At 40.5% G+C, this 14946-nt stretch overlaps 1 protein-coding gene across 3 annotated transcripts in view; it reads left to right on the top strand.

Annotated features, from left to right (window-relative positions):
* Positions 1 to 14946, top strand: part of LOC120018461 (beta-1,3-glucosyltransferase-like) — a 148950-nt gene that overhangs the window by 96067 nt on the left and 37937 nt on the right. The window contains exons 7-9 of one of the 3 annotated variants that reach the window (XM_038961681.1): positions 1372 to 1508; positions 3063 to 3126; positions 11727 to 11879. In XM_038961681.1, coding sequence (XP_038817609.1) covers positions 1372 to 1508; positions 3063 to 3126; positions 11727 to 11879 — 354 coding nt within the window. The remainder of the gene's footprint in view (positions 1 to 1371; positions 1509 to 3062; positions 3127 to 11726; positions 11880 to 14946) is intronic. The other 2 variants (XM_038961682.1, XM_038961683.1) reach the window with 2 other exon arrangements.

Here is a 14946-nt window from a genome sequence, read left to right on the forward strand (position 1 = left end):
GGAGTTCAAAAATTCTGTTTTTGTTGCTTATTTTTATGGATGAAAGATTTGTTTTTTGATAAGCCTGGACCGTTGAAACAGGCTTTAAACCAAAGCATGAGAACTCAAAGCCCAATGTCATCCAACGGCCATCCTGATTAGTATATCCCGATACCGTCCAATGAACAACATCAAACTAATTACACCTCCCGGTGGTAAACTAGATCTTCACAAAAAATTGTTTTGTTCTTATTAACAGAGAACAGAGGTTCAAGTTATTCTTACTCTGAAAAACTATGCATAATAATTAAGTGAACCTTCCATCTGCTAGCCAGGACAGCCTGGAACCTGTAAGGGATTCCAATTCCAAGTGAGAAATAGAATTCAGTATTATCTCATCATCCACACACAGCCCTGAGCTCTGTGCACAGCGCTATATCAGGGATGAGGAAAGGATGTAGGCTGCCTTATGACTCATTTTAATAAATCACTCTGGTATGTGTGACTTCAATTTAGACTCAATTCGATTCAGTATTAACACAGGGACCATCTTTACTATGGTCAAATAAAGTCCCAGAATAGTTTTGGGTACTTTAAAAACAGCTTCTACTTCAATAACTGGTAGACTCCCCTCTGTCACGGTTTTCTAAATTAGAACCCAGAAGCAGACCAGGACAAGGAGAGTAGGACGAAGGTGAGTATTTATTTACAAGTTTAAACGTAGAGGTAGAATGATCCAGGTGGCGGAGCGGGCAGCGGAGGTGAGTTGATGGGAGTGAATAGGCAGATCCAAGGGAGTAACAGAAGCCACCGACGACCAGGCAGGGATGGGGTGAGTGTTCCGGGTGAATGACTGTAGACAGAACAAACTGAGGTAAGTTCAAGGCAAGCAAGACGTACAAAACAACAAAACAAACTCTATCAAACTGGAGGCGGATACGCTGGCACAACATACTGTTCATGGCTAACGATCCGGCAGGGAATGGATGTCAGGTCAGAGCTTATGAAGTGGAGGGGTGATGATCAGGACCAGGTGTGCAGATAGCTGATGGGATACAGGTGCGGGTAATCAGAGATCTCCCAACTAGCTACGTCGCCCGGCAACCAGACAGGGTGCGTTCCAGGACACCGGAAAAACACTCCAGGACAGAACACAGGCAAAAACAGACTCAGGAAGCGGGATTCGTGACACCCTCAGAGATATGCTTCCATTTATCAGAATAAAATAAGTGTATGCATGCAAGCAGTAGTTTGTTAACATGTTTGCTCTTTCTATAAAATGTCTTTCTGCAATGTTTCTAATGTTTATAACCTCAATGAATACAGCCCAGATGTGTGGCGCGTTAGCAGCAATGTCACCATGATGCTGATGATATCACATCCATCCCTCAGGAGTGGTTCCTGGGTAAACCTCTTCATGATGAGGAGTCGACCATCATCCACCACTACGCCTTTGCAGAGAACCCCTCCATCTTTAAATACCCAGACTTCTCTGCTGCCTGGGCCCTTAGCATCCCCCTGCTTGACAGGTCAGATCCTAATCTATATCTACCTTGTTTAACTCTTGTTGTCTCTATCTACCTTTATTTACAGGTGCAATCTGTGATTTGTACATCCATTTTTTAAAACTTCTAAATGAATTAAATAGCTACTGTATTTCTTCTTGGAAAATATAACTTATGAATGCCTCGTGAGATTAGTTCAACTGTCTTATCTGATCAGAACCCAAAATATAAGCTGTTTTAGTACATTGTTTGTAAACAATGTACACTGAACAAAAATGTAAAGTGTTGGTCCCATGTTTCATGAGCTGAAATAAAAAATCCCAGAAATGTTCCATACGCACAAAAAGCGTATTTCTCTAAAATGTTGTGCACAAATTTGTTTATATCTGTAACGTTCGTCATATTCCTCCTCCTCGGACGAGGAGAGGCGAGAAGGATCTGACCAATACGCGGAGTGGTTAGTGTTCATGATGAATGATTTATTATAACGGAAAAACTGAACACTGAAAATATAAAACAAATAAACGAAGTGCAGAAAACAGATACAGTACCGTGTGGTGAAAAACACAAACACGGAAACAAACACCCACAAAACACACGTGAAACCCAGTCTGCCTAAGTATGATTCTCAATCAGGGACAACGATTGACAGCTGCCTCTGATTGAGAATCATACCAGGCCGAACACAAAAATCCCAACATAGAAAATCAACCATAGACAAACCCACCCAACTCACGCCCTGACCAACTAAAATAAATACAAGACAAAGGAAAACAGGTCAGGAACGTGACAATATCCTTCTTAGCGAGCATTTCTTCCTTGCCAAGATAATTCATCCAACTGACAGATGTGGCATATCAAGAAGCTGGTTAAACAGCATGATCATTACACAGGTGCACCTTGTGGTGGGGACAATAAAAGGGCACTTTAAAATGTGCAGTTTGTCACACAACACAGTGCCACAGATGTCAAGTTTTGAGGGAGCGAGCAATTGGCATGCTGACTGCAGCAATGTCCACCAGAGCTGTTGCCAGATAATTGAATGTTAATTTCTCTACAAACATCGTTTTAGAGAATTTGGCAGTGCGTCCAACAGGCCTCACAACTGCAGACCACGTGTAACATACGGCTTCTTCACCTTTGGGGTAAAGCCCTCCTAGGCCCACCCATGGCTGCACCCCTGCCCAGTCATGTGAAATCCATAGATTAGGGCCAATTTATTTTATTTCAACTGATTTCCTTATATGAACTGTAACTCAGTAAAATCTTTGAAATTGTTGCATGTTGCGTTGATATTTTTGTTCCGTATAAGTTGAAAACAAACACTTTATAGCTTCAAAACCTAGTTAGAACTATCAGTTTGATCTGATGGATGCACCCATAGATCTATTTTCCTTATTGGTCTTTAGAAACCTGAATAGCGACCACATCTCAGCAATAATGGGGTCTACTGGACAATAACTTATTTTATACTGTTTATTTCATTCTATCATTAATCATTGTTCAATTCTTAGTGGTCTAGGAAAATAATAATATTTATAACTGCAAATTCTAATAGACAGTGATTTGATCTTGCAGGCTCGCAAACAAAGTGAGAGATGACCCACTCAAGTCTGACTTCACTATCGATCTGAAGCATGAGGTAAGATTTATATCTGACCGCTTTATCACTGTGAGTTCTAATGGTTCTAATGGAAATGTGTATAAAGAGTAATTAAATTAAATAAAAAATTACGTTTTGAAATGTCGGTTACAGTTTGACGGCAGTAAAGCAGATGTTTTTATCGCGTCATGATTTGTGTCACTAACAACGAATCTCTCCACAGTTTTTATGCACATATAAAACCCATATTATAAAAAATCACCACAGCTGTGATGGAAACAGGAAGTTTGGGTACAATTTTAGAAATGCAAACAGATAATTGTTCATTCAACATGGTGGGATGTTTTTGTGTCTGTAAAATTAATTATGCGAGAAATGGCAGTGGAAACGTCTTAATGCGCAAATATTGATATAACCATCATATTGGGAAGAAACAAATTGGAGTCACACGATGATAAGGTAGTGTGGTCCTTCCACTACGATTCGGAAAACAATGCAGTTTATTAGGCTACAGATTAAATAAATGATGATGACGTTCAGAGTATGGTGTTAGTGCACAGTGATCTTGATGCTCCTATCTCAAAAATATTGAGGATCTTATTCTGGTGACATGAGGATTATTGCTTGACTGCCATTTGACAAATAAAAATATCCTTGCTCTTATCCATAATAATCTCATGATGTAACTAGCCTACCGGCACTGTATCTGCAAGCTGTTGGTTAGAGCACACGTGCCAAGACCAGAGTAGGCACATTTGCTATTTAACGCAACCGTTTTTGACAAAAATCGGTAGATTTAAAAATGTGATGGAAACATTGAACTTTAGATTTTTTTTCGGGACATGAAAACTTGAGCGTTAAAAGTATTGTACATTTTCAGTGCACTACATCATCACACACTGATTTTTGCCCGCTACAAGTCCATTTGATGAAAACACACCACTGTTGGGAAAATGTGCATATTTTCTTTTTGCGGATTCTAGAATATTCTCATGAAAATCTGTTGCCAATTGGATGGAAACCTAGTTTATCTTCAATTTGTATTATCCTTCTCTGCTGTCACCCTGCCCTTTCCTGCTGCTGTTGACTGGAGAGCCAAGCAGATGCTAATCAAGTGAAGTATAATTTAATATAACCAGGTGTCAAAAACTCATTACATCTGACAATAGCCCAATAGAAGCAGCTTCCTCCACTTATCTCCCTCCTCATAGAGCCCAGGTGGCTGTCACATTGTTGTCTGAGGACACTCTGTCCCTGTGCCTTTCCATTCAGTTTTTTTAGCCCCGTCTCAGAGCATCTTCAGTCCTTCATTCAGGGGAGAAATTGAATTGCGCTCACTGTATCCCTGTCTCTCTCTCACTCCCTATCTCGGCTGGGTTTTTCTCCCAACTGTCTGGACTCATATTGCCTGTCACATTTCTCTGCCTCATGGATTTAGCCTCAGATATGAAAGACAGGGAATGGTAACACTTTACAATGAGGATAATGCATTAGTTAATGCATTAGTTAACCTGAATAAATAATTAATTCATATATCTACGAAGCAATTATTCATGGTATGTATGTTTACTAAGCCATCAACAACCCATGAATAAATGATTTAGCAAGCTTATAGTTCATGTCATTTAATAGGTTAGACTTCAGTGAGGTTTTTGACATTATTGATCATAGTCTGCTGATGGAAAAACGTACAGTTGAAGTTGGAAGTTTATATACACCTTAGCCAAATACATTTCAACTCAGTTTTTCACAATTACTGACATTTAATCCTAGTAAAAATTCCCTGTCTTAGGTCAGTTAGGATCACCACTTTATTTTAAGAATTTGAAATGTCACAATAATAGTAGAGAGAATGATTTATTTCAGCTTTTATTTGTTTCATCACCTTCCCAGTGGGTCAGAAGTTTACATACACTCAATTAGTATTTGTTAGCATTGCCTTTAAATTGTTTAACTTGGGTCAAATGTTGTTTTGGGTAGCCTTCCACAAGCTTCCCACAATAAGTTTGGTGAATTTTGGCCCATTCCTCCTGACAGAGCTGGTGTAACTGAGTCAGGTTTGCCATGACAACTTGTTAATCATTAGCTAACTAATGGTACTGCATAAAAAAAGTAATAATACATCAGAGTATGTCATTTATCTTTAATTTCAAAAGCAGAATTATCAACATCACAGTTTCATCACTAGCTTAGCTAACGTTAGCTAACTTGAAAGATTAGCCTACCAAAACAGTAGTTAGCTAACAGCAGATAATGACTTGGTATAAATGTCTGCATTGAACTTCAAAGACCATTTAATTTTGGTAGCTAAATGTTTGCCGTCTGTTGTAAATACTGCTGTCACAGTGTTTTGAAACGCTAGACATGGCATGCTAGCTAATCATTAGTTCGGTGGCTAGCTTCTTTTTTTTGTGAATACAGGATTTATTTGTCATTGTGGTGAACTGCAGTGATTTGGCAGATCTTGGTTTGATATTGAAGTGTAGTCTGTTGTCCCCTGGAGGTGGAGGTGAAGTAGCTGTGCCATTTTCGTAGCCTACATTCTTCTGGAACAGAGAGAGGCAAACACGAACTCACAGGGCATGTCGAACCAGCGCTTCTCACTTGCAGCATTCATCTCCAGACAGTCCTTTCCTACTCCAGTGTTATTGGGCTTGTAAGTGTTACGGTTAGTGTAATAAAACCTGGACCAATCTGACCACATCCATGTTCCCTCCTTGACTGCATCAAAACCTCCAACCCAGGTCCTAGGTAGCTGGCCAGTGGTATCCTGTATCAGTGCTTGCATGGACTGGTACTTTAAAAAGCTCTGCACGGATGCTAGGTTTCCACTAAGTCCCAAACAGTTTTGTTCCAAATTGGCCCATGACCGCTGAATGCTGACAAACTTGAAACAGCGTGATCCATAGGTTTTCATCAAGGATGCTGCCACCACTATGCTTCACCATAGGGATTGTGCCAGGTTTTCCCCAGACGTGACGCTTGACATTCAGGCCAAAGAGTTCAATCTTGGTTTCATCAGCCCCGAGAATCTTGTTTCTCATGGTCTGAGAGTGTAGATTGATGAGGAAAAATGTACATTCTATCCATTTTATAATAAGGCTGTAACGTAACAAAATGTGGAAGAGGTAAAGGGGTCTGAATACTTTCCGAATGCACTGTATATCAGACCGTATAGCACTGGTATGACAAACCATTTATTTTTACTGCTCTAATTACATTGGTAACCAGTTAATAATAGCAATAAGGCACCTTGGGGGTTTGTGGTATATGACCTATATACAATGGCTAAGGGCTGTATCCAGCACTCCGCTTTGCATCGTGCGTAAGAACAGCCCTTGGCCGCGGTATATTGGCCATATACCACACCCCCTTGGCCTTCTTGTTTAAATAGAGTATTGAGTGAATTTCATTCTCTACCTCTTCGAGGTCACTGTATTTACAAACTCTCTCCTCTTCCATTTCACCGCAATACCGTCCCTGATCTTACCTGGCACATAGGGGGCGGCAGGTAGCCTAGTGGTTAGAGCTTTGGGCTAGCAACCGAAAGGTTGCAAGATCGAATCCCTGAGCTGACAAGGTAAAAATCTGTCATTCCGCCCCTGAATCTGAATCTGAATCTGTTGTTCTGCCCCTGCCACTGTTCCGAGCACATCATTGAAAATAAGAATTTGTTCTTAATGGATTTACTTAGTTAAATAAAGGTTAAAAAAATATAATCTCCTGCTTTTAAGTAGGGTGCACTATAGTAGTAGTGCACTAACATGCACTATGGACACCCCTTCAAATTGGTGCATTTGGCTATTAAAGCCACACCCATTGCTGACAGGTGTATAAAATTGAGCACACAGCCATGCAATCTCTATAGACAAACATTGTCAGTAGACTGGCCTTAATGACTTAGTGGCTTTCAACATCGCACCGTCGCACCGCCACCTTTCCAACAAGACAGTTTTTCAAATTTCTTCCCTGCTAGAGCTGCCCCGGTCAACTGTAAGTGGTAGGCCATCAAGCTCACAGAACGAGACCGTCAAGTGCTGAATGAAGTGTGTAGTGCGTAAAAATCGTCTGTCCTCGGTTGCAACACTCACTACCGAGTTCCAAACTGCCTCTGGAAGCAATGTCAGCACAATAACTAAGACAAGTCTAAGATAATCATGCGCAATGCCAAGTGTTGGCTGGAGTGGTGTAAAGCTCGCCACCATTGGACTCTGGAGCATTGGAAACGCATTTTCTAGAGTAATAAATCACACTTCACTATCTGGCAGTCCGACGGAGGAATCTGGGTTTGTTGGATGCCCGGAGAACGCTACCTAATCATGAACCTAAAAAATTATTGACAAACTTTTGTTTGATTAAGAACAAATAGTTGCGTAAGAGATACACTACATGGCCATATGTATGTGGACAACTGCTCGTCAAACCTTTGCTGCTATAACAGCCTTCACTCTTCTGGGAAGGTTTTCCACTAGATGTTGTAACATTGCTGAGGGGATTTGCTTTCATTCAGCTACAAGAGCATTGATGTCGGACACTGATGTTGGGCGATTAGGCCTGGCAGTTCCAGTTCCAATTCATCCCAAAGGTGTTCGATGGGGTTGTGCAAGCCAGTCAAGGTCTTCCACACCGATCATGACAAACCATTTCTGTATGGACCTCGCTTTATGCACGGGGGCATTGTCATGCTAAAACAGGAAAGGGCCTTCCCCAAACTGTTGCCACAAAGTTGGAAGCACAGAATCATCTATGCTGTAGCGTTAAGATTTCCCTTCACTGGAACTAAGGGGCCCGAACCATGAAAAACATCCCCAGACCATTATTCATCCTCCACTAAACTTTACAATTGGCACAATACATTCAGGCAGGTAGTGTTCTCCTGGCACCCGCCAAACCCAGATTTGTCCGTCAGACTGCCAGATGGTGAGGCGTTATTCATCACTCCAGAGAAAGGGTTTCCACTGCTCCAGAGTCCAATGGTGGCGAGCTTTACACCAGTCCAACCCTCGCTGGCATTGCGCATGGTGATCTTAGGCCTGTGTGCGGCTGCTCGGCCCTGGAAACCCATTTCATGAAGCTCCCGACGAACAGTTCTTGTGCTGACGTTGCTTCCAGAGGCAGTTTGCAACGGAGGACAGACACATTTTACTCGTTCTGTTAGCTTGTGTGGCCTACCACTTCGCTGCTGAGCTGTTGTTGCTCCTAGACATTTCCACTTCACAATAACAGCACTTACAGTTGACCTGGGCAGCTCTAACAGAGCAGAAATTTGACAAACAGACTTGTTGGAAAGGTGGCGTCCCATGACGGTGCCACGTTGAAACTCACTGAGCTTTTCAGTACAGCCATTCTACTGCCAATGTTTGTCTATGGAGATTGCATGGCTGTGTGCTCGATTTTATATACCTGTCAGCAACGGGTGTGGCTGAAATAGCTGAATTCACTAGTTTGAAGGTGTGTCCATATACTATTGTATATACTGCAGTTACCAAAACTACAAAAGAGTAAAATGAGATACAATAACTATCTAAGATACACAAGTGAGAGAGTGGTGTAGAGTCATTCACTCTTTCCTTCCTCTAACAACTCGGCAGACCCGTCTTTGTTTCGGCGACGGCCTTAGTTTTGCTGATGAGACCACCACTGACACGACCGCCGCTTACAGCTGCCGCTGAGAAACCATGGGAGACTAAACCAATTGTTAATTGCTCAGTAGAGGTGAAGAGAACACTTTCCTGTACTAATTGCTGATTGCCTAGGAGAGGAGAAACCACTCCCCCTCCAGTACAGCCACTGATTACCAAACCAGGTTACAAATCGCCATGCCCCTTGATCCTGGTTGATGTGTCAACAATCATCTGCAAGTTATGAGCAGTCAGCAGTTCACACACCAGCTAGGCTACTGGGAAGACAGGCAGGCCTTAAAGTAGATGGCCCTAGCTAGCAAAAAGACAGTAATAGACAATAGATCAAGACAAAAAATATACTTATCACACCTGGCGATATCAGGAGTCCTCTAGATATAAAAACTACCATGACGTCTGAAAGACAGACTGAGTGGGCGGGGAGCTAGTAGGCTAAGTGGGTGGGGTGGTCACCTTGACTGACGGTTCTTTGAAAAAATTCCTATGTCAAGCAACATGGATGTGGTGTTGCAGTGAGATTATCTACAGCAAATGTTCTGCTACACAATGCAAATCAAACAACATTGAAATTACATGCAACATCCTATCCTATCATCCATCACATCATGGTTTCATAATTCTACTTTTTTTTATCCAACTGTTTGGTTATTGTAACAGCATCAATATAGACAAAATGTTGGCTGTATAATTAAGCTAGCTAGCCTAAATGGAATTGTCAGCACTGTTATCAAGCTAGCTAGCTAATTCATCTTGCACAATTTCAGTTGAAAATGTACAGCTTGAGGTCTGGGTACTTTTCATTAAATATACTGTGTATGTTGACTGCCAGACAATGTTCATATATCATGACTATCAACGATGTCAAGAAGTTTGTATGAATCTTATGTTTGATGTGTCTCTTGATGTAATGACATGACAACTGCGTTGGAGTTTTGGGAAGCCCTTCCCTCGATTTTGTTCTATGCTGGCTGTAGACCTAGCTAACCAGTTACTAGCTAACACCAGAAACAGAAAAAAGCAAAAACCTAGAAGTATCTTTTCCTTAGGGGAAACCTGTAATTATATTTGCTGTCACGCTGCAGTAAAATTGACACCAGTTGACTAGCTACTTAGCAATGTAAACCACACCCCTCTGCAAAAACTCCTTCTGCGATGTTGGTTACAAGGCGGTACCTATTTAAATTATGTAAGAGAATAAGATGTTACCATTAGTGTACTCAAATGAGAGATTTTGTGATATCACAAAACCCTTTTAATAATACCACCTCCTGAATCTAAGTTTTTGACATGTGGGAGTCGAACAGTAACTTGATTATCAATGTAGAAGCAAATACATGTTTTCCTACTTTGGTCATCCTGCTTTGATCTGGTCTCATCCAAATATCATCAAATTTCATGATTTGGGCTGTGCAGGACCTCTTTAATATCAATTTAAATAACTGTATTGTGGCTTCCTGTTTCACTGGGGTATTACAAATTAGGTAACACGCATGTAAAATCCAAATAACTCACAAATGAAAAGAGACAAATGGTTTTTGACTTTCATAAATCAGGCAATGGGTACGTAAAAACAACTGAAAAACGAAATATACCACTTACCACTATTAGGGCAACAATTAAGAAGTTTAAACCACTAGAACCGTGCTAAACTTGCTAAACACACAGTGAGGAAGTTTGTTCGGGAGGCAAAGAAAAGTCCAAGGGCCACAGTTGGAGAATTACAGAACTTGGTCGCATCTTGGGGTCACCACATCTCTAAATCTAATATTAGACGCCACCTCCATGCCAATAGGCTATTTGGAAGGGTTGCCATAAAAATGCCTTTATTGAGAGCAAGCAACAAATGTAAACACCTAGAGTTTGCTAAACGTCATTTGCACTTGGATTGGAACCGGGTGCTATGGTCAGATGAGATGAAAATAGAGCTCTTTCTCCACGCACAACAGTGGTGGGTTTGGTCCCGACAGAAGGATGCATATGCAGAAAATAACCTAATAGCTACTGTAAAATATAATGGTTGATCTTTGATGTTATTGGAGCTTTTTTGCTTCCACTGATCCTGGGGCCCTTTCTGAAGTCTACCAAGTAGTTTCATGAACTCTACCAAGTAGTAGGACATTTTAGCCAAAAAATCTGGTTGCCTCTGCCGGGAGGCTGAAACTTGGCATCAAGTGGATCTTCCAGCAAGACAATGACCCCAGGCACACATCAAAATCCACACAGAAATGTTTAATTGACCACAAAAGAAACATTTTGCAATGGCCATCAGTCTCCGGACATGAACTCCATTGAAAACCTGTGGTTTGAATTGAGGAAGGCCAGTCCATAAGAGCAGACTGAAGGATATCAAGGATCTGGAAAGTTTCTGTATAGAGGAATAGTCTAAGATCCTTCCCAGTGTGTTCTTATAATCTCATAAAACATTATAGAAAATGACTAAGTGACGTTATCCTTGCAAGGGGAGGATGTACAAAGTATTGAAAACAAGTGTGGCAATAATTTTGACATTTTTTTTAGATTTATTTTATTACTTGTTGAACAAAATCTTTTTCTCAGAGCAATTTGTATTGCTCTGAGCGAAGTGCTTTGGTTTGGCTGGCGCCTAACTGAACGAGTGTGCTCGCATACTCCTTTAAAAGACTTAAGCTAGAAAAACAAGAAAAAGCGATAGTACTGTTTGTACACGTTGAGACGCCATAGCCACTTCCTTAAAAAAGTTTGAATTTTTCAAAGATAACTCAAGAAATCTGTCATCATTTTGACGTTTTTGTCGAGTAGATCTTAAGATGTTTGGTGCTAAGATGTTACGGGCAGTATTTCTCAAGTCAAAAAATGTGCATGAAAACGATCCGTCTCTCGTTGAATGACAAACATTTAATTGAAGAATCCCTACTGTTGACAAATTACCGACGAAGGGGCGTAGACTTCAACTACCGATTTCGGCTTGCCTCATGAAAAAATGGTGTGTGCATGAGCAGCTGAAAAAAACAGTAACAGTATCTTCCCATGTTGTTGCAGGTAGCTCTGTATATCTGGGAGAATGGCCAAGGGCCTCGTCTGACGGCAGTCCCAGAGCTGTGTACTGAGCCAGAACACTCTCCCACTGCCCAACACTGTGCTACCACCCTCAGCAGTCCTGCTCCCCTGTGTGTAGGTACCAAGTTGTGCATACTGTACATCACAGGTCCATTATTGACCACAGATCTGGGTTGAATAGTATATATTTTTTCTTTGTTACTTGGTGCACTTGATTGGGGTTTAAACAGCATTGCACCAATGGAATAGTCCCAAAAGTGCCGATACATGCTTTTGGGCCAAATCTGCAACACCCCCCTGGTCTCACACAGGAACGATGATTATGTCGATCTTTATGCATGCAAACTATCAGAGAGTTGGAGAGGAATCTCAGGATTACTTTGTTGTCCAAATCCTCTTTCTCCCTCAAGCGTTATTTTAGAGAACCCTATAATCTTCTTCCAGTACTTTACATTCCTGGATGAGACACTCTTCAGCAGGAAATTCCATGCTGGAATTCTGTTTCACAACGTCGGGCAGCTAGCGTCCTCAAGAGCCGTGTTGGTATCACAACTTGTACCACTTTTCGTGATGCATGTGTCCAAAAACAACAACACTGCCTGTTAAATCAAAATAACAAATAAATGAGAATTACAACCCTTGATGACTCCATCTTAACTTAATTGTATCCTATAAGGTTATTCAAGCAATAGTAAAATAGACTACAGACAAGTGTTCCCTCATTCAGGGGCAGCGATCTCTCTCTGTCCTTCTCGTGGTCCCAATCACACGTAGGACTATTGATAAATTAGAAACTTCTTAGTGTTTACATAGCTCATTTAAATCTCACCCATTTAAGTCTCTAGTCTTTTTAGTGAGAGTAATCAAGCTTCACCAGAAAGTCATAACAGAGGTCAGAGGTCATTCAACCCCATTAAGTGAGTGTTTCTTTCCCTGTACCTCAGACATTACTTAAAGATATTTCAAATATTTTGTGTATCAGGTTTACATTGGATTTTTCAGTACATTTCTTATCAAGAGAATGAATATGTGTGCAACCAAAACTCTGACAATAGATGCTTTCATTTGTGTGCCCTTTAAGGTGCATAATTTCTAACCTGTGAAAAACCAATTAAAACCAAAATAACAAGACCCCACACAATAAATCAGTATAAACACCACTAACAAATATTCAATAACAAGTAAAATCAAACAACATGGTTAGGCCTTACTTAATTTGGGAGTTCCCTTTAACAGCCGGATTTGTGTACCTTTATACTAACTCCCAAGGCACCTGCCACAGAAAGTATTTGACATGATAAACATGTTAAAAAAAACTTAGTTTGCACATCATAATCAGTCCAAAAAATTCGTAATCTTAATTGAGTTCACTGCATCTTGGGCAGGAAGTCTTGATTAAGCCATGCCTACACAGAATTATACTTCAGACACATCAGATGATACGGTTTCCCGTAAAGCTGAATAGGCACCTTCTAAAGTAAACAACCCCAGCGCCCCACTCTTGTAATCTTAATATGTTTTACCTGTTGCATTGCACTAGTCAAAATATGAAACCTGTTGTTTAACAAATCTGCTCGGACCTTCAAAAAGTTGGTGCTGGTTTATCAGCTCAATATTCGGTACTAAAACATTTATTTGAATCTACTTCAAATCTGGACACAGTTCCACACAATGGAAACAAATTGTTTTAGATGACATTACATTTGATCTACCCAAACTATAGAATTAAGTAATAATAATTGGATCTTGTCAAAAACGTATCTTATTCAATTCTTCATACCTCTGTCCCAAATTTCCCCACTGTGTCCCTTAGTCTGTTTGAGTTCAGTTAGTACTGGCTGCTATCTATTGTTCCACAAGAAACGTATCTCTAACCCAAACACCAGATGGCGGCCTCTAATTTAATATCAGTCCCAATGCTCAATCCCTCTGTTGGTAATGTGACCTTATATTGAGTGCTATCTGAAAGCCGCTAATATTACCATTCACTTTGTTACTTTCACGAGTCTCCATGTCTGTTTCCCTTAACTAGGATTCTCTTCTTCCCAATAGGAAGACGTTCTTCATCTCTACTGCTAATATACTTGGATCACTCTCAAACAATGTTCTGCTTTTCCCCCTATTGCAAGGTTTAAAACAATACAAAACTATGTCTATTATTGTAAGATGAACATCTAATGCCCTGAATTTATAAAATACATCTGCCAATTCAGAAGGGAAGAGATACACTTTGGAGGGAGCTTCCTTTTTTAGCTCTCGAGACAAGAATCTCTTTCTGGGATCAACTTTCACTATAACTGTCTATCAGTCCCCTATAGATGGCGTGCTCTGTCCATACTAAGTCTCTACCTAGCAAGTTAAACTCTTGTAACCCATTATACATTCATACATTGTTACCTTATCAAATCTAGTAACCCATTATGCTATTAATTTCTCTGAGTTATTTTAACACCATTTACGTACGTCTACATGTTGTTGTATGTTATTATTATTTCTATTATTTCTTCATCAAAACTCTAGTAACCCATGATACGCTTCATACAGTTTAAGCCGGAAGTTTACATACACCTTAGCCAACTACATTTAAACTCAGTTTTTCACAAGTCATGACATTTAATCCCAGTAAACATTCCCTGTTTTAGGTCAGTTAGGATCACCACTTTTATTTTAAGAATGTGAGAATAGTAGTAGAGAGAATTACTTATTTCAGCTTTTATTTGTTTCATCACATTCCCAGTGGGTCAGAAGTTTACATACACTCAATTAGTATTTGGTAGCATTGCCTTTAAATTGTTTAACTTGGGTCAAACGTTTCGGGTAGCCTTCCACAAGCTTCCCACAATAAGTTGGGTGAATTTTGTCCCATTCCTCCTGACAGAGCTGGTGTAACTGCGTCAGGTTTGTAGGCCTTCTTGCTCGCACATGCTTTTTCATTTCTGCTGACAAATTTTCTATTTTCTATTTTCTATAGGGATGGGATGGTGTTCTTCGGCTTGCAAGCCTCCCCCTTTTCCTCCATACATAATGATGGTCATTATGGCCAAACAGTTATATTTTTGTTTCATCAGACCAGAGGACATTTCTCCAAAAAGTACGATCCTTGTCCCCATGTGCAGTTGCAAACCGTAGTCTGGCTTTTTTATGGTGGTTTTGGAGCAGTGGCTTCTTCCTTGCTGAGCAG

Source organism: Salvelinus namaycush, chromosome 23 (genome assembly GCF_016432855.1).
Source record: "Salvelinus namaycush isolate Seneca chromosome 23, SaNama_1.0, whole genome shotgun sequence".
NCBI lineage: Eukaryota > Metazoa > Chordata > Actinopteri > Salmoniformes > Salmonidae > Salvelinus > Salvelinus namaycush.